General features: G+C 56.4%; 1 protein-coding gene across 3 annotated transcripts in view; it reads right to left on the bottom strand.

Moving 5' to 3' along the window:
• Positions 1–18,351, bottom strand: part of ADGRL1 (adhesion G protein-coupled receptor L1) — a 49,814-nt gene that overhangs the window by 25,441 nt on the left and 6,022 nt on the right. For all 3 annotated transcript variants that reach the window (XM_043911227.1, XM_043911228.1, XM_043911229.1), the window contains exons 2-3: positions 6,113–6,277; positions 1,460–1,673 (exon numbers count right to left, since the gene is read on the bottom strand). In XM_043911227.1, coding sequence (XP_043767162.1) covers positions 1,460–1,673; positions 6,113–6,182 — 284 coding nt within the window. In that variant the 5' untranslated portion in view covers positions 6,183–6,277. The remainder of the gene's footprint in view (positions 1–1,459; positions 1,674–6,112; positions 6,278–18,351) is intronic.

The raw sequence follows: 18,351 nt of genomic DNA, 5'->3' as shown, positions 1-18,351 counted from the left end.
GACCTCATTAAGAGGCTAGTCAGGCAAAAAAAAAAAAAAAAATCCCTGAATGGGGGACTTCTCTGGCGGTCCAGTGGTTAAGACTCTGTGCTTTTAGTGCAGAGGGGCGTGGGTTCAGTTCCTTGTCGAGTAAATAAGATCCCACGTGCTAGTAGCAGGGTGCAGCAAAAAACATAATTCAAATGAAAGAACCTGAGTAAGGGCAGGGAGGAGTCATGTGGGTTTTGGGGAAGAGCATTCCAGACAGGGGGAAGAGCCAGCACAAAAGGTCCCGAGGCCCTAGCAGAAGATGGGTGATGAGTGTAAGGAGTGGCCAGGTAACTGAAGCCCAGTGAGGAGGAGCATGGAGAAGGTGAGGACTAGAGAGGACTCTGCGGAGTGTCCACGGCCTTGTGGACCTGAGGAGGACTTAGGCTTTTGCTCTGAGTGAGGTGGGCACCAAGGAGGGATCTGAGAGGAGGGCAGGACCTGACTCAAGTGCTCATAAGTGCTCTCTGGCTGCTATGGTGGGAACAGACTATAGCAGGCAGGCAAGAGAAGGCAAGGAGAGGGGGCAGAGGATGCTCTAAGCAGCCGTGGGGGGGCGGGGGTGGTTGGTGTGGAAGCAGCAATCAATCTGGGTTAAAAAAATTTTTTTTTTAAATTTGGCTGCACTGGGTCTTCATTGCTGTGTGCTAGCTTTCTTTAGCTGCGGAGACGGGTGCTACTCTTTAGTTGTGGGGCTCAGGCTTCTCATTGCAGTGGCTTCTCTTGTTACAGAGCACAGGCTCTAGGCGCACGGGCTTCAGTAGTTGTGGCACACGGCATTAATTGCCCCATGGCATGCGGGATCTTCCCGGACCAGGGATCGAACCCGTGTCCCCTGCATTGGCAGGCGGCTTCTTAACCACTGGACCACCAGGGAAGTCCTAAATCTGCGTAAAATCTGAAGGAAGAGCTGACTAGCTCCAGGTGGTCTGGCTTGAGTGTGTAGCTTTGTACACCGCCCCCCCACTCAAACACACACTTACAGAAAGGAACAGTCTTCATACTCACTCCCTCCCTCACATTCTCACACACCTGTCTGACACAAGCACATAACCTTCTGCCGTCCATGTTCAGATGTCACCTCCTCAGGGAAGCCCTCTGGGCTACCCCTCAGCTCCTCTGACACCTCCCCCTGTCCTGCTATGGCTCTTACTTGCAAGCCCCCGCTAATCTTGGGGTGAGCATCTGCAGGCCACGGGCTCTTGGCGAAGGGTAGAGCCTGGGGAGGTGATAGGCTGACGGGGGGTGGGCTGGGTCTTACTGGCTGTTTGCATGGCACCCGGGCCCTAGTAGTTGCTGAGGAAACGTGGCGAATGCCTACAAGGAAGGGTGAAGGGGAAAGGGTGTGCTGGCCACGGGGCGCACAGAGGACAGGCACCTGATTTGGGGACCCTCGGGACTGCTGCCACCCCTTTCTCCTGGAGCCCCTCACCTCTGGGACATGATCTTGAAGGCGTCCGGCAGGTAACACTGCACGTTCTCCATCTGGAAAGGGTCGGCGTCGCAGATCTTGTCGTCTGTGCGCCCATAGTTGGCGTTCTCCACCATGATGACGTCGCTGCCCGGGCACCGCAGCTCGATGGGGTAGCCTTCACATGCCAGCTCCCGGCGCATCAGCCCAAACGGGAGCCCAGCCCGGCTCAGGCCTGCAGGGAGACGGGGGAGGCAGTCGGTCACCACCAGGCCCAGGAGGGGTGGCACGCACCCCTCTGAAGAGGCTCCACCTCCAGCTTGACTGTATCAGGCTGCGGGCTACATGAACCTCAGTTTACTCATCTGTGAAATGGGCTGCTCGGTGTGCCCACTTGTAAGGCCACTAGTAAGGCCATTAGCCCAGCCCAAGGAGAGTCTGGCTCCTGGGAGGTGCCCTGTGAGCCCCTGTAGTGTCCTTTGTGAGAAGAGTGTCTTTACTTGGGGGCCTGGAGCCATGTCAGGGTAGCCTGTGTGAACTGTTAATGGATTAAATCAGGCCTTCCCCCCCTCCACCAATTCATATGCTGAAATCAGGCCCTAACCCCAAATATCTTTGGGGTCCCCCAAACAGAACAGCAGTCCCCAGCCTTTTTGGCACCAGGGACTGATTTCATGGAAGACAATTTTTTCCACGGACAGGGGTATGGGGAGGATTGTTTGGGGATGTTTCTCATAAGGAGCGTGCAACCTAGACCTCTTGAATGCACAGTTCACAGTAGGGTTCACGCTCCTATGAGAATATTGATGCCACTGCTGATCTGACAGGAGGCGGAGCTCAGGTGGTAATGCAAATGATGGGGAGCAGCTGTAAATACAGATAAAGCTTCACTTGCTGGTCCACCCCTCACCTCCTGCTCTGCAGCCTGATTCCGAATAGACCATGGACAACTACTGGTCTGCGGCCCAGAAGCTAGGGACCCCTGCCTTAGAATACGAGCAGATTTAGAAATAGCATCTTTACAGAGGTACTCAAGTTAAAATGAGGCCACTAAGGTGGGCCCGAATCCAATATGAATGCTGAAGAATTGAAGCTTTCAGACTGGTGTTGGAGAAGACTCTTGCGAGTTCCTTGGACACCAAGGAGATCAAACCAGTCAATCCTAAAGGAAATAAATCCTGAATACTCATTGGAAGGACTGAGGTTGAAGCTGAAGCTCCAATACTTTGGCCACCTGATGCGAAGAGCTGACTCACTGGAAAAGACCCTGATGCTGGGAAAGATTGAAGGCAGGAGGAGAAGGGGTTGACAGAGGATGCCATGGTTGGATGGTATCACCAACTCGATGGACATGAGTGTGAGCAAACTCTGGGAGATAGTGAAGGACAGGGAAGCCTGGTATGCTTCAGTCCATAGGGTCGCAAAGAGTCGGATGTGACTTAGCTACTGAACAACAACAAATCCAATATGGTGTTCTTATAAAAAGAGGAAATTCGGGCCCAGAGGCACACAAGAGGGAAAGATGACGTGTAGATGCAGGGAGGAAAATGATGACCATCTATGAGCCAAGGAGAAGGGCCTCGAATAGAGCCTGGTGGCGTTCACAAGCAACCAACCTTGCTGACACCTTGATCTTGGACATCTAGCCTCTAGAACTGGGAGGGAATACCCCTCAGTCTGTGGTACTTGGTCAGGATGGTCCTAGCAAACTGTTAATAGTTAGTTCACTAACAATGAGGTTTCAGGTAGGCCTTTTGGGTCATGCATCAGTTGTCCTCTGGAGGGGCTGGAGATTGAGGCCAGCCATGTCTATGTGACTGAGCCTCAGTAAAGACTCTGGACACCAAGGCTCAGAAGAGCTTCCCCATTTAGCAGTATAACATGCGTGGTGTGGCTCATCGTTGCCGAGAGAGTTCCTGCTGTCTGTGACTGCCCTGGGAGGGAACCACCAGAAACCCCCATGCACAGAACTTTTCCTGATGTTGCCCCATGCCCCTCTTCTCTTGGCTGATTTTCATCTGTGTCAGTTCACTGTAATCAGCTATGTTGTTGTTTAGTTACTACGTCATGTCCGAATCTTTTGTGACCCCATGGACTGTAGCCTGCCAAACTCCTCTGTTCGTGGGATTTCCCAGGCAAGAATACTGGAGTGGGCTGCCATTTCCTTCTCCAGGGGATCTTCCCAACCAAGGAATCGAACCTGGGTCTCCCGCATTGGCAGGAGGAATCTTTACCATCTGAGCCAGCAGTGATCAACTATAACCGCAAGGGACCGTCTTCCCTTGTGGCTCAGTGGCAAAGTCTGGCGGGCTACAGTCCATGGGGTCCCCAAAGAGTCAGACACGACTGAGTGAGTAAACAACAATAATGGTGTTTGTGAATTTCATGAATCCTTCAGGCAAATCATCAAAGCTGAGAGTGGCCTGGGGCACTTCTCTAACTTCGCACCACCCCCATGCAGAGAGCAGGGAGGGTGTAGAAGGGAATGTCCTCAATGTTCTGGAAGAAACCACAGAGCCTGGCTTTGCTACTTCCCAGCTGACAGGCCAGGTGGGTCCTTTGGGCCAGGGTATCTCCGGTGTGGCCCCGGGCATATCTGTATTGTGTTCGGAATGCAGATTCTGAGTGCCCCCAGACCCCGGCCTGCTGATCCCGAAATCTCGGGGGTGAATGGGTACATCCACCCGTGATTCTCATGCACACTCTCGTTTGGTCAGCTGCTTCTGGCGCCTCGCCAGGCCTCAGTTTTCGGATCTGTAAAATGGGCAAACTACAGCCCAGGGCTGTACTGGGAGGCTTCTGTGCTAGAAGATGTTCTTGAAGCAGGTGCTGTGGACAGTGAGGGCATCCCAGGGAGGGGGCCCCTGGCTTTCACTTGGGAAACTTCCTAGGGTTGCCATGACAATGGAAGAACCTGCCACAGGCGTGCCTGGCTCTGGGAGGGGTTGCATTGTCACATGTCAGCTCCCTTCCTATGCCTTTCAGGGACTGCAAGCTGGGACTCAGGAGCCAGGTCCGGGGTTTAGATCCCAGGGCAGCCAGTCGCTGGCTGGTGGGTTCATGTAGTCACTGACCACCCCTGGGCCCTTACTTCCTTCTCTAGGGAGTTGACAACGCCTACCCCACGGGCCTCTGCTGAGGGGGTGCAGTGGAACTGGTCTGCAGTGAGCAGACAGGCCCCTGATTACTACTGTCAGGAGGATGATTAAGGCAGCTCGTCTCTGTGGGACAGAGTGGGCTCAGCACCATCCATGCCTGCCGGGGCAGCCACCTTCTTGCACACCGGTCCCAGCCAGGCCTATGCCGGGGGTCCGAGGGAAGCAGGGATGCACAGAGTGGTCCCGAGCCGCCAACGTGGAGACTGTCACTGGCGGATAAAGAGAAAGTCCCACTGCACATTGGCAGCAGAGACAGACGGGCCCCCTTTGCTGCGATCTAGTCCCTCTGATGCCAGCTGGGGGCCCAACGGGGTTGGCAGCCAGGCCCTCGGGGTTTTTTGGGGTGAGTTGAGTCCCACTTGGGGAAAAGTTTTACATGTGCTCCTCCAGCGCCATCTGCTCCCACGTCTAATTTTAGTCCTTCCTGGGCCTGGGAAGGAGGCTGGGGGTGGAGGGCTGGCTCAGATGGCTCAGATGGGTCTGGGGGTGGAAGCAGCCCCGCCCGGCCCAGCTGGGGCTGTGGGGCAGGACCTGGACGGGTAGAGAACGCGGGTGCTGCGGGAGCGGAGGGCGCCAGCTGGCCGGAGCAGTGCCAAGGCCTGGTGGCACGGCTGAACGACGCCCCCTCTACCTTTGAGGCTCTCTGTGTGAGGGAGCGCTGGGGAGCAGGGCCCACCACCAGCGGCCTCCAGACAGGGCTGGGAAGGGTGGGGCAGGGGGCACCCCCAGGGCGAGGGCGAGGCCGGCGGGCCTCCTTTCTCTGCCTCTCATCCCGCGCTGCCCTTGCCCCCGCCTGGGCCCACTGTGGGGACAGTAATTGAGTAATTGGGCGAGGGTGGGCGGGCAGGCTCCGGGCACTAATTGTGGCGTGTGCGGGATCCCGGGGCCTGCATAGGGCCGAGCTGGATAATTAGTTGTTTTTAAATAAACGTCAGCGGGCATGCTTTAATTAAGCCTTCTTCCCAGCGAGAGCCTCGGAGATGTAATCACAGAGAGACGCGCACACACACAAGAGACAGAAGGGCATCGCCTCACCAGAAAGGCCGGTCCCGGTCCTGGAGGCCACAGCCCAAATCCCAGGCTCTAGGACTGCGGGTGGGACGAGCCCTGGAGCTCTGGGCTGGGGGGTGAGGGGCTGATTTGGGGACCCCTTGAATCAGGGTGTGTGATCACCAAGCCTTCATCTGCTCCAATTCTGCCAAACTGAGGCTGGGTGGGGGCCTGATTCTCTAACAAGGGATCAGGAGGTTGTGGTTGTTGAGTCACTAAGTCATGTCCCACTCTTTTACCACCCTACGGACCGGAGCCTACCAGGCTCCTCTGTCCATGGGATTCTCCAGGCAAAAAGTGGGTTCCCATGCCCTCCTCCAGGGGAATCTTCCCAACCGAGGGATCGAACCCAGGTCTCCTGCATTGGCAGGCAGGTTATTTACCGCTGAGCCACCAAGGGAGCCCTGGTCGGGGGTATTTCGGGGTTTCCTCCCCCCTCCCCTGCCTCGGCCCCCTCAACACCTACCTTGGGTGGCTGAGGTGACGAGGATGGCTGTGACACAGAGACTCCAGAGCACAGCGGCCAGGCGGGCCATGGTGGCGGCCGGGGGTGTGTGCTCGGCTCTCAGTGGGCTGTGCAGGGGGCCCCGCCCCGCATCACCGGGTGGGCACCGCGGCCTGGTCCACCAGCCTGTGGAGGACAGGGAGAGTGAGGCGGGGGGCAGGGGCGGGCCGAGGAGGAGGGCAGGTCCCCTCTCTTTCTGCAGGTGCCCGAGGGCCTCTAGCCCGCCCCCCCCCAAGAGGGCTGGGTCAATGAACCTCCCTCAAGCCGGCACCCCTGGGCCAGAGGCTGACCCCTCCAAGGCCTCTGGCTCATGTTGCACACCCCCCCACCCTAACAGGTGGACCCACCCATTTGGGCACCTCCCAGAAGCACCTCCTGGGGTCTGCCAGCCCCCCTTCCCCAGGTGGCTGGGGTAATTCTTCGGGCAGTGCCAGCTAAGAGCCCACCTGCACCCAGGCAGGCCCCAGACCCTCCATCCCAGAGGAGAACCCTCTGGAAGCCTCCTGAAATCGAGACCCTGCCAGTTTGTCTCCCCTAGCCCAGCTTCCTCATCCAGCACGGTGTCCAGGGTGGGGGACCCAGGCGTCTTGGCCCAGGCCTGCAGCCTCCCGGTCTTGGGCAGGAGTCCAGGGCCCCACCCCCAGCCCCTTGGCTTCCTGTCTCTCTGGCTCTGGAAGCTAATTAGAATCCAGCTGGCTGGCGCCATAGATCAGGGACCAGGGACAACTAAGTCCCCTCTTTCCTCTCGGGGGGACCCTCAGGGTGAGCTGGAGACAGGCAGGCTGGGTGAGGGGCGGGTGCAGCCCCTGGGGGAGCTGGGGAAGCTGGAGGAGGGGTAGGAGTTGTGTGTCCTCCCTTGCTAGCCCTCCCCTTCCCCAGTCTGCCTTCCCCGGGCACAGCGGCTTTGAGGGCACAGAGCCGGGTTCTGACCACTTCTTCTCCCTTCCAGCCTCTCCTCTTCTCACTGCTTCTGTCTCCCCTGGGACACTCCCAAGATGGGACACCCAGATCTCCACGCCTGGTCCTTTGCTTCATCTACACCCTGGTTCTCCAAGCATGACCCTGGTCCAGGGGCACCAGCCTGGACACAAACTTGCTAGAAATGTACCTTCTCTGAGGAGGGTCAGCACCCGTGTTTCTTTTTTTTAAAATAGTTTCTCTTTTATTTATTTGGCTGCATTCTTAGTTGTGGTTCATCAGCTCAGTAGTTGCAGGGCATGGCTGTAGTTGCTTTGTGGCATGTGTGATCTTAGTTCCCCGACCAGGGATCGAATCTGCACCCCCTGCATTGCAAGGCTGATTATTAATCACTAGACCACCAGGCAGGTTCCAGCACCCCATGTTTTAACTGGCTCTCATTCCCTGATAGCTCAGTTGGTAAAGAATCCACCTGCAATGCGGGAGACCTGGGTTCGATCCCTGGGGCGGGAAGATCTGCTGGAGAAGGGAAAGGCTACCCGCTGCAGTATTCTGGCCCGGAGAATTCCATGGACTGCAGAGTCCATGGGGTCGCAAAGAGTTGGACATGACTGAGCACCTTTCACTTCACTTCTAGTGCGCAAACCCTTGGTCTGTCCTCTCTCCCGTCCCCCCAGTCTGTCCTATGGGCTCAACACCAGGGACAAGCTCATACTTTCCAAGCCTCTTATTTACAGTTTGGAATCTCACAAGAGAGCCCTGATGACTGGTTCCTCCCCACCCCCCACCCCCCACCGACCAGCCCAGTAAGCTCCCTGACCCCACTCCCGCCTCCTGCTCTTCCTCAAGGAGCCCAGACCCCGCCCCGGGGCCTTGGCACTAGTCACTTCCTCCGGAGGAATCTTCTGCCTGCCAGTTATTCACACTGCTTCTTCCTCTGCTCCCTGGCCTCCTTTAGACCTTGGTTCAAATGTAACTATTTCTCTTTTTTAATGGATGTGCCCCTCCACAGGCAGAGATCATTGCATTGTTTTGGTCCTGCTTCCACAACAGGCCTGAATGTTGAACAGTTGTTGTTCAGTTGCTCAGTCATGTCCAACTCTTTTGTGACCCCATGGACTACAGCCTGCCAGGCTCCTCTGTCCATGGGATTTCCCAGGCAAGAACACTGGAGTAGGTTGCCATTCCCTTCTCCACGTTGAATCAGTCTCAGAACCTGAACCTAGGAATCCTCCTCAATTACAACTCCTCTGCTCCCCTCCCCTTCATAAGCTCCTCCACCAAGTTCCATGGGCTCTGCCTCCCTCCAAAGTACCTTGTCAATCTGCCCACTCCCCAGGGCCCAAGCCACCATCCTGCTGCCCCCAGAGGCTTGTCCTGGCCTCCTCCTCTTCCCAGCCTCGCTGCCTCCACTCGGCGCTAAGGCCATCATTTAATGATGTGAATCTGAGTATTAACCTCCCCTCTGCTCTCCCCAGGGTCTCTATTCCTTACCAGGACTAGGGGCTGCGGGTGACCTGGTGCCACCACGTTCTCCAATCCAACCCTCCTCCCGGTCCTAGGAGCTCCAGCTTCCTTCCGGCCTGAGCCCTTGCCTGGGCTGCTCCTCTGCCTGGAACACTCTCCCAGCACCCCCATCGCCTGCTGCAGCTTCTCATCATTCAGGGCTCAACCTCAAGGTCACCCCAGCAGAGCAACCTACCCCGACCGCCCCCACCACTCCCGCTAACCTCGCTCGCCATCCTTTAGCCCTGTTTTTATTTTATTTTTATTTATTTTGGTCACACTGCGCAGCTTGTGGGATCTTAGTTCCCTGGCCAGGGATCGAACCCTTGACTCCTGCAGTGGAAGCGCAGAGTCTTAACCACTGGACCACCAGGGAAGGCCCTGAAATCACCTTTTTGTATAAGCAGGTCTATTGTCAGCCTTCCCCACTAGACCATGAGCCAGTTGAGGGCAGGGACTCAGCACAGCTTCTCAGGAAATAAAGATTTGGGCAGCTGACTCATGGGGCAGGATGTCCCTCCAGGCCTGTCTCCTCTCATGAAAAATGGAAAGTAATTTCCCAGCGCAACTCCCCCACCCCAACCCCCAGGACCCTCCCCAGCTCCCTTTACATCCTCAGCCCACAACAATCTCTCTCATCCCACAACCCTGTCCAGATGTGGCCCTGGATAGTTTCATTTTGCAGCATTCTACAATTTTACATGGTCCGGGGCGGCGGAGGAGGGCATCACCTCATTCCCACCCCCATCTTCTACCTTCCAGACTCGGGGTGGAGTGGGGAACTGATGCTAGGCTGATAGATGCTCCCCTCCCTGACTCTCCCCTAGGGAGTTTAACTGGTCAGCATTCTCCCTCTGGCTCCCTTAAGGGATTAAACTGGTTAGCGTCTGGTTAACGCTGAAGAGGCTGCCGAATGCCAGGCTCTGGGTACTGCCGGCCAACATGGGTCTGGGGTCCGACTCTGTCATTTCACGCCCCCAGGCCCTGAGTGGGCCCTCCCCACCCCCCCAGTTCCCTTGGCACCATGTTTCTGCAGGGTTCTTGTAAGGACCACAGCCCGCACACACAGTAAGCCAGCACAGGACCATCAGAGGATGCTGTCCCGGAGTGAGGAGGGTCAGGACTCAAAGCATCCATGAAGGAGCTTGCTCTTCTCCTCCTCCGGGCTGTCCCCAGTCCCCGGAACCCCAGGACCTCAGCCCTCTTTCCTTTCCACACCCCGCTCAGGGATTCCACTGGCATCATGCCTTTAGACACCATCCGGACCCGTGACGACTGCCGCCTCTGAATCCCAGCCCCATTTCTCTCCTCACATCTACACTTCTGTCTGAATCTCCAACGCACTTTGAGCCTGACCAGGCCCGACCAAACTCTCCATTTCAGGGCATGGTCCCCCCTGGCACCATCCTCCCAGGGCCTTGGGTCAGAATCCCAGGAGTCAAAATCTGGGCTTTCCCCTTCCCTCACCCCCACAGCCAGTTCAGGAGTAAGTCCGGGGTCTGCATCTCCAGAACAGCCCAGCGTCTGTCTGTCCATTCTCGGCATCTGTCCTCCAGATCTGGGCATTCCTATTTTCACCAAAGAGCCCTGATCCCTTCCCTGCTGCCCTCCAGCATCTCCACTCCCACATCCCTGGCTCCGTCTGGCAGCCAGAGGGGCTTTTTAAAAGACTGTAGTATCTCACACACATACACCCCGTTGTCTAGTTGCTAAGTTGTGTCCGACTCTTTGCGACCGCATGGACTGTAACCCACCAGGCTCCTCTGTCCATGGGATTCTCCAGGCAAGAATACTGGAGTGGGTTGCCATTCCCTTCTCCAGGGAATCTTCCTGACTCAGGGATCGAACCTGGGTCTCCTGCATTGCAGGTAGATTTTTTCCCATCTGAGCCACCAGAAGCTTGGTACCTGCTAGTCGAGAATTCTGTCTCCCCGCTCCCCTCAGGTCCTGGCAACCACTCATCTGCTTTCTGTGTCTATGGATCTGCCTGTTTTGAGCATCGCATACACGTGGAATCAGATAATCAGTAGCCTTTTGTGTCTGGTTTCTTTCACTCAGCAAAATGTTTTTGAGGTCCACCCATGTGGAAGAGTGTGTCAGTTGAGTTCCTACTTCTGGCTGAGTAATATTCCGTTGTACGAATGGACCACATTTCTTCATCCATTTGGATAAAAAATTTATTTTTTAATTGGAATATAGTCATTTACAGGGTTATGTTAGTTTTGGGTATACAGCAAAGTGAATCCATTATACATATACATATATCCACTTTTTGAAAAGATTCTTTTCTTGTATACACCGCTACAGAGTATTGATAGTTTCCTGTGCTATACAGTAGGTCCTTATTAGTTACCTATTTTAATAGTCTGGATGTGTCAAATTTTTTTTTGTTTTTGGCCGTGCCATGTGCCTTGCAGCATCTTAGTTCTCTGACCAGGGATTGAACCCGCTCCCTAGGCAGTGAATGCAGAAGGCAACGGCAACCCACTCCAGTATTCTTGCCTGGGAAATCCAATCAACAGAGGACCCTGGGGGGTTACAGTCCCTAGGATCGCAAACAGTTGGACAAGACAGAGCAGCTAACACCTAGGCAGTGAAAGTGTGAAGTCCTAACCACTGGATGACCAGGGAATTTCCTATCCATTCATCACTGATGGATACTTAGGCTGTTTTCACAGAGAGAACGTTTTCTTTCAATTTATTTATTTCTAATGGAAAGATAATTGCTTTGTAATATTGTGTTGGTTTCTGCCATACATCAACACGGATCAGCCACAGGGATACATACATCCCCTCCCTCTCCGGCTTACCTCCCACCTCTCACGCCATCCTAACCCTCTAGGTTGTCACAGAGCGCCGATCTGAGCGCCCTGAGTCACATAGCTAATTCCCACTGGCTACCTATCTTACATACAGTAGTGCGTATGTTTCTATGTTACTGTCTTCACTCATCCCACCCTGTCCTTCCACCCCTCCCACCCCCATGTGCATAAGTCTCTTCCACAGAGGGGACTTTTTAAAGACAATCTTGGGGCCTCCCTGGCGGTCCAGGGGTTAGGACTTGGAAATTTCACTGCTGTGGCCCGGGTTCAATCCCTGGTTGGGGAACCAGAATCTCACAAGATACGTGGCGCAGCCCAAAGGAAAAAAAAAAGAATCTTAACACACTGCTCCCCCGCTTAAATCCTTGCCAGGGCTCCCCCTCCACGTCCTGTGAGACCACACTCCTGCCCCTTCCCTGCTCCTCTGGCCACGCTGGTTCCCACCACGCAGTCCTGGCCTGTGTCCCTCAGATCTCAGCTCACGTCCCCTCCTCAGAGGTGCAGCTGGGCCCCCACCACCCTGCACCATGGCCTCTGGGAGTCAGCGCCCGCCTGTCCCATCCCCACCGTCCCGAAACCTCCCACGGCTCCGTTTTTCTCTCAGTAAAACAGGGCTGCTGCTTAGGGGAGCGGCAGAGCATGATGAATTCACACCCAGGGAACACGCAGGGCTACGCCTGGTGTGCAGTGAGTACAAGGCGTCCCCGCTGCGCTGTCGCCCCCACACCCACCGATCACGCCACTGCCCGTGACTTGACCTGTCCACTGGTGGATTTCCTTTGTACTCCTCCCCCGCCCCCAAGACGGGAAGCTCCCGAGGCTGTCTCCTGGCACTTAGATGTGCAGTACTAGTTGTTCAGTTGCTCAGTTGTGTACGATGCTTTGCGACCACATGGACTGCAGCCCGCCAGGCTCCTCTGTCCATGGGATTCTCCAGGCAAGAATACTGGAGTGGGTTGCCATTTCCTTCTCCAGGGGCTCTTCCTGGACCAGGGATCGAACCCGCATCTCCTGCATTGCTAGGCGGACTCTACCACTGAGCTATCAGGGAAGCCTGGATGTATAATAGGTCCACAAACAAATATTTACCAATGAACACAGGAATGGTGCTGGGGACGGCTAGACAGGGCATCTGCCCTGTGACCTAGGGGCCAAGCCTGACCCACGGAGACTGGGCATCCTTGCCTCAGGGGCACATTAAGTGTTCCCCATGGGCTGCTGCTGCTCCCGGAAGCCCCACCCCTGGAGCAGCTCCTCCACGAAGCCCCAGGCATCCCCAGGGCTGTCCCCACCTCAGGGTTGGAGCGGGGGGCGGGGGGGGGGGGAGCTGGGCACTGCAGTTCTGTTCCCTCTCTTCCTGGCCTGACTGCACACCAACTCAGCCCTGGGGAGTTTCTCCTGCCACCTGGTGCTCACCTAAGTGAGGAACTGAGGTTAGACGTGGTGAGGTGGGAACCACCTGGGAGATCCAGGCCTGACCAGCCCTGAGGCCTTGGGGTGGATGGAATTGTATTCCCCCCAGAAAAGATACACTGGCGCCCTATCCCCCGGCACCTCAGAATGGGACCTTATTTGGAGATAAAGATGTAATCAAGTTAAAATGAGTGAGGTCATTAGGGTGGTGTGTGTGTGTGTGTGTGTGTGTGTGTGTGTGTGTGTGCGTGCGCATGCACGCACACGCTCAGCCATGTCCGACTCTTTGTGACCCCATGGGCTGCAGCACACCAGATTTCTCTGTCCATGGAATTTCCCAGGCAAGAGTACTAGAGTGGGTTGCCATTTCCTTCTCCAGGGGATCTTCCCAGACTAGGGCTCAAACCCTCGTCTCTTGCTTCTCCCGCTTTGGCAGGTGGATTCTTTACCACTGAACCACCTGGGAAGCCCCAGTAGGGGGGACTCTGATCCAATCAGACTGCTGTCCTCATAAAAAGGACGTGGACGCAGACCCACAGGCACTCAAGGAGACCACCACGTGAAGACAGAGGCAGAGATCAGTGTGATGCACCTTCCAGTGAGGGACTGCTGGCAAACCACCAGAAGCTGGGGGAGAGGTTCTTTCTCTGTGCCCCTGGAAGGAACCAACCCAATGCTTCAATCTTGGACTTCTGGTGTCTATAACTGGGAGACAATCCATTTCTGTTAAAGCCGCCCAGCCTGGAGTATTTGTCACAGCAGCCCCAGCAAACTCACACAGGGCGTCAGGGCAGGAGGGGTGGTGGTATGCAGGCAGAGATGGGAGATGGGCCCTGAGCCTCACAACTTCAGGAAAACCTTTCTGCTATAGGGTGTGGGGTGTCGGCTGGGACCTCCCGTTTGCCAGAACCACTCACAATGGCCAGGAGCGGCGGCTGACAGCTCCGTGTCCCATTCCGAGCACTTCTCGCCTGTATCTCATTTAATCCTCATAAGAACTTAGTAAGGATGGGGGCGCATACCCACATTTATAGGAGAGAAATGTGAGATCCCAAGGGCACCTGAGTGGCAAGGGGGCTTGGAACCCCAGGCTGGTCACAGGGAGCTGGGGAGACCGAGGGGCCCTCAAGAGGCCCCTCGTCTGGGCCCCCACTGCTTCTGTAGGCCTGAGCAGCCTCAGAAGTGGGCATGCCCATAGGGGTCAGGTGAGCCCACACCTGCATCTGTCCCCACTTTGAGCCTCAGGGAACTTGAGTGTTTGGGAAACTTGAGTTTCCCAATTTAACCCATGGGAAACAGGGCTCTCCACCCTCACACTGAGAGGGGGGACTGGGCCCCAGGTGTGTTAGACCCCCAGGTCCAGCGGGCTGCCCACTGACCCCACACCTGCCTCTGATTTTGCCTGAGCCCCACGTCAGTCTCAAGTCAAGGGGCAAAAGCAGGGGCGTCCTGGGGGCGGGTGATGCGGCCCAGGCTCTGTCCTCAGGTGCCCTGGGATGGGGCAGGGGAGGGCGACAGGAGGAGAACCGGCTGCTGGCGGAGAGGGGGCGCCGCGAGCCTGCCCTAGAGTGCGGTTGCCATGGCAACCCGCCGTGCTTGAGTGGGTGGGAGTCTGAATGCCTGGAGGGGGGGTACCACCAGCAGGATTCCGGCCCCCTGAGAACAAGTCTCCTTCCTCTTGCTCCCTCCTCAACAGCCTTGAGTCCTCCCCAGACCCAGCAGCCGGAGAGCCCAGCTCCACGGGCCCGCCTCCTCCAGGGAACCCTCGGGCATGGCAGAGTGCATAAGCGGCAGGCCCTGGGATAAGGCCAGGGACTTGGCTCCTGGGTCTGAACCTGCTGTGTGCTATGCGCTCTCAGGCCAGCCTCCTGGCCTCTGTGAGCCCATTTCCCCATCCCAACTCTGGGACTAACAAACTGCCATCACAGAGATGGAGCCAGCGCCAGAGAGCGTCCGGCACATAACCTCCTTCAGGAAGGGGCCTGTGGGCTCCGGGGTTGGGGGTCAGGCCAGCGTCCCCACTGAACCCTTAGCTCCACCCCCTCATCTTCCAACATCTCAGCAGAGAGCAGCCTGAGCCCTCCGAGGTGCTCAAGAACCTCTCCTCCTCCCATCCCCACAGCGGCTCCTGCGTCTCCTCCTTCAGCATCTGCTCACTCTGTCCTCACGCCTTGGTCCCCTCCCTGGTCCAGCCCGACAGCCTCCCCCCTTCTCTCCGGCTCTCCACCCTCGCAGCCCAGCCTATTCCCCCTACAGCTGCCAGAGGGCGCCTGTGAGCACCTGAATCCCCACAGGGTCCCTCTCGGCTCAGAACCCTCCGTGGCTCCCACCACACTCAGAGCAAATGGCAAAGTCCTTCTCCGGCCCACAGGGCCCTGTGCGCTCTGCCCATCATCCCTACCCTCACCTCCGTCCACCTTTCCTCCTCCTTCACTAGCACCAGGGGCAGTACCCTCTCAGGGCCTTTGCTCGGGCTGGTCCCTCCTCCCCAGGGACGTGCGAAGCTCCTCCCTTGCCTTCTTCAGGTCTTTACACAGACGCTGCCAGCCCTGGGAGGTCCTGCCAGCCCCAGCACTCCTGCATCCTGCTCTCCCCAGCACTCATCCCTATCATGCCAGGCATGCGTTTTACTTATTTGCTTATTATCTCTCTCCCACTAGACGTCGGCGCCACAGGGTGGGGTTCGTCTGCCTATAAATTTTAAAAGGTCACTCTGGCAGCCAAGTGGCGGGGGTGGGACCATTCAAAGCCTCCCCTTCTCCGTGGATGCCTCCTCCCTGGTCTCCACATCTATCTGCCACTCCCGCCCCTTCTGATCTCCATCCTGCGCCCAGAGTGCTCTTGGCAAAATGAAAACTCCACCATCACTCTCTGCCTACAACCCTCCATGGCTCCCTATTGCCTCAGAGGCTGTGACATGGCATTTCAGGCCTGGATTTCCTGCTACCTTTTCACCACCTTCTCTGCTCTGGCCTGTTCTTTCCTCACCCCCTACATCTCTCACCCACATACCCAGAGGACTCCTGCATGCTGTGCCCTCTTTCTCCAAAAGGCTCTGCCCCCCCAGGACTGTGTTGGTACCCACACTGGCGGTACACTGGGCCTTCACATTTTGCTCCCCTAATTGGACTTGGGCTCTGCAGTTGAAAGTCCATTTATCCCATCAAGGAACATTCCATCATGGGTTGGCCGGGTTCTCTGCTGCATGCCCAGTTCTGGTGAGGAGAGCGTTCTCGTTAATTCGTTTAATGAACAACGATGAAACAGACCCTTGGAAGAGGTCATCCATTCAGGGGGTAGTTACCTCGTTCCCAACTGGTCACAAGTGCTTTGGAGGAAAATAGACTTGTAGCAGAGAAAGACTGGGCGGGGGGGAATATGTGTCAATGCAAACATAGATGGGGTGGTCAGGGAACACCTGGCCACGTAGGTAACAATTTAGCAAAGGTCATGAGGAGGTGAACCACCGAGGTACTGAAGAAAGAATATCCAGGCCATGGGAAGAGCACACGCAAAAGCCCTGAGGCAGGAATGTGCTAGAGAGCGGCTCTGGTCCAGAGAGAAAGGGGACAGTGGGAAGGGGTGAGGGCAGGTGTAGGGGGCAGAGCGAGCAGGGCCTGCGGGAGTGAGGTGGGAGCGGTGGAGCTTCTTTTTTTTTTAATATTTAGCTTATTTGGCTAGGCCAGGTCTTAGTTGCGGCATGTGGGATCTTTAGTTGAGGATATGAACGCTGAGTTGTGGCATATGGGGTCTAGTTCCCTGACCAGGGATCGAACCTAGGCCTCCAGCATTGGGAGTGTGGAGTCCCAGCCACTGGACCACCAGGAAAGGCCCACCCTGAGACCCAGTGGGGACAAGCCGTGCCCGGACTCGGGCGAGGGGCGATGAGACTCTGTATGTGTGTGGGGGTGAGGATGAGAGCAGAAGGTGCTTCCCGCTCTGCCCTCTTCTTTTGGCTAGGTCCACCCTGCTGTCTGAACCGGAAACCTGCAGTTTCCCCTCCCCCTCCTTTCCTTCTGCCTTCCAACTGGTCATCCACTAAGTCATGTCAACTCTGTCTCGAAAGCCCTGCACGGGTCCCTCTCTAAGGTCTCAAGGCCCCATCCCAAGCCTTCATGTTGACAGCTCTGGGGGCCTCCGACCCACACTGGCGTCGCCCCCACCTCCCCCCGGCCTGGGCTCCCTTCCTGCCTGCCCTCCACAGTTCTCACCTACGAAGCGGCCAGAAGGAGCGCATGCTAAACATTCTAACCCTGTTTCGTGGGCCTTGACCCCTTCCCAGGCCTCCTCAGCCCTGTGCACAAGTAGAAACATAAATCCAAAACAGTCCTTTGGCCCCCAGGACCTGCGTCCTGTCTCCCTGCCCGGCCAGGGAATGTCTTTCCTTCTCCCCTCTGAGCTGCCTGCCTTCTTTCTGGCCTCAGGGCGGGTCCCCTCCTTTTACAAACTCTCCCCGACTCCCCTCCACTTTATCCCTCCTTCCCTTCCAGGCCTCGGCTGGGAAGCCCCCTCCACCAGGAAGCTCTTCCTTACAGGCCGTCCGGCCACCTCTTGGATGCTCCTCTCCACAGTGGGTTGGTACCATGGCGACCCGAGACCCATTTTCACCCCAAGGTGCTCCCTGACCGGTCACAAGCCTCACGTACATTCCAGGTCCTGTAGCTATCTAGTCACTCAGCTGTGCCTAAGTCTTTGCGACCGCATGGACTGTAGTCTGCCAGGATCCTCTGTCCCTGGAATTCTCCAGGCAAGAACACTGGAGTGGGTTGCCATGCCCTCCTCCAGGTCATCTTCCCAACCCAGGGATCGAACCCTGGTCTCCTGCATGGCAGGTGGATTCTTTCCTGCTGAGCCACTGGGTAAGCCTCCAGGTACTGCAGAGCAGTGCTGAAAATGGTCACGTGAGTCAGGGCCTGTGGCAGAACATGGAAGAAGGCTCTGGGGCCCTCTGCTACCACCAAGCTGGCAGTGAAGGGGCAGAGACCAGAGGGCGGGGGAGATGGTGCTCAGCGGGGCAAGAGGGAAGAGACTCCAGGTCTCAGGGTCCTGGGTTTAAGTCCCAGCTGTGCCCACTTTAGGCTGTGTGACGAAGCAACTCCCCCCGCCCCCACCACGGTCCCTCCGCTGCATTCTGCCTCTTCCCTGGGGAAACGGGACGCAAGTCTCACAATGGTGGTTGTGGGCTTAGAAATAATATTCAGCAATTCTACATGACTCTTTTATTTTATTTATTTGCCACACTGCACAGCCTGTGAGACCTTAGTTTCCCCGACCAGGGATCCAATCTGGGAACATGGCAGTGAAAGCCTGAATCTTAACCACAGGAACACAACGGAAGTCCCTACACGTCTCTTAAAAGAGGCACCTACTATGCGTGAGGCACTGATCGAGGTGTGGAGAGACAGCTGTGAATGAGCCAGACATAAAAAACACTAAAAAAAGTCAGTCCCGTGATGGACTAGTGGAGTGTGTGTGTGTCTGTGTGTGTGTTCTGCAACGTTAAATTCAGTAATGGAGAAAGGCCAGACATGTCAGTAAAGC

Source organism: Cervus elaphus, chromosome 9 (assembly GCF_910594005.1).
Source record: "Cervus elaphus chromosome 9, mCerEla1.1, whole genome shotgun sequence".
NCBI lineage: Eukaryota > Metazoa > Chordata > Mammalia > Artiodactyla > Cervidae > Cervus > Cervus elaphus.
This window is presented reverse-complemented; position numbering and strand designations above follow the sequence as displayed.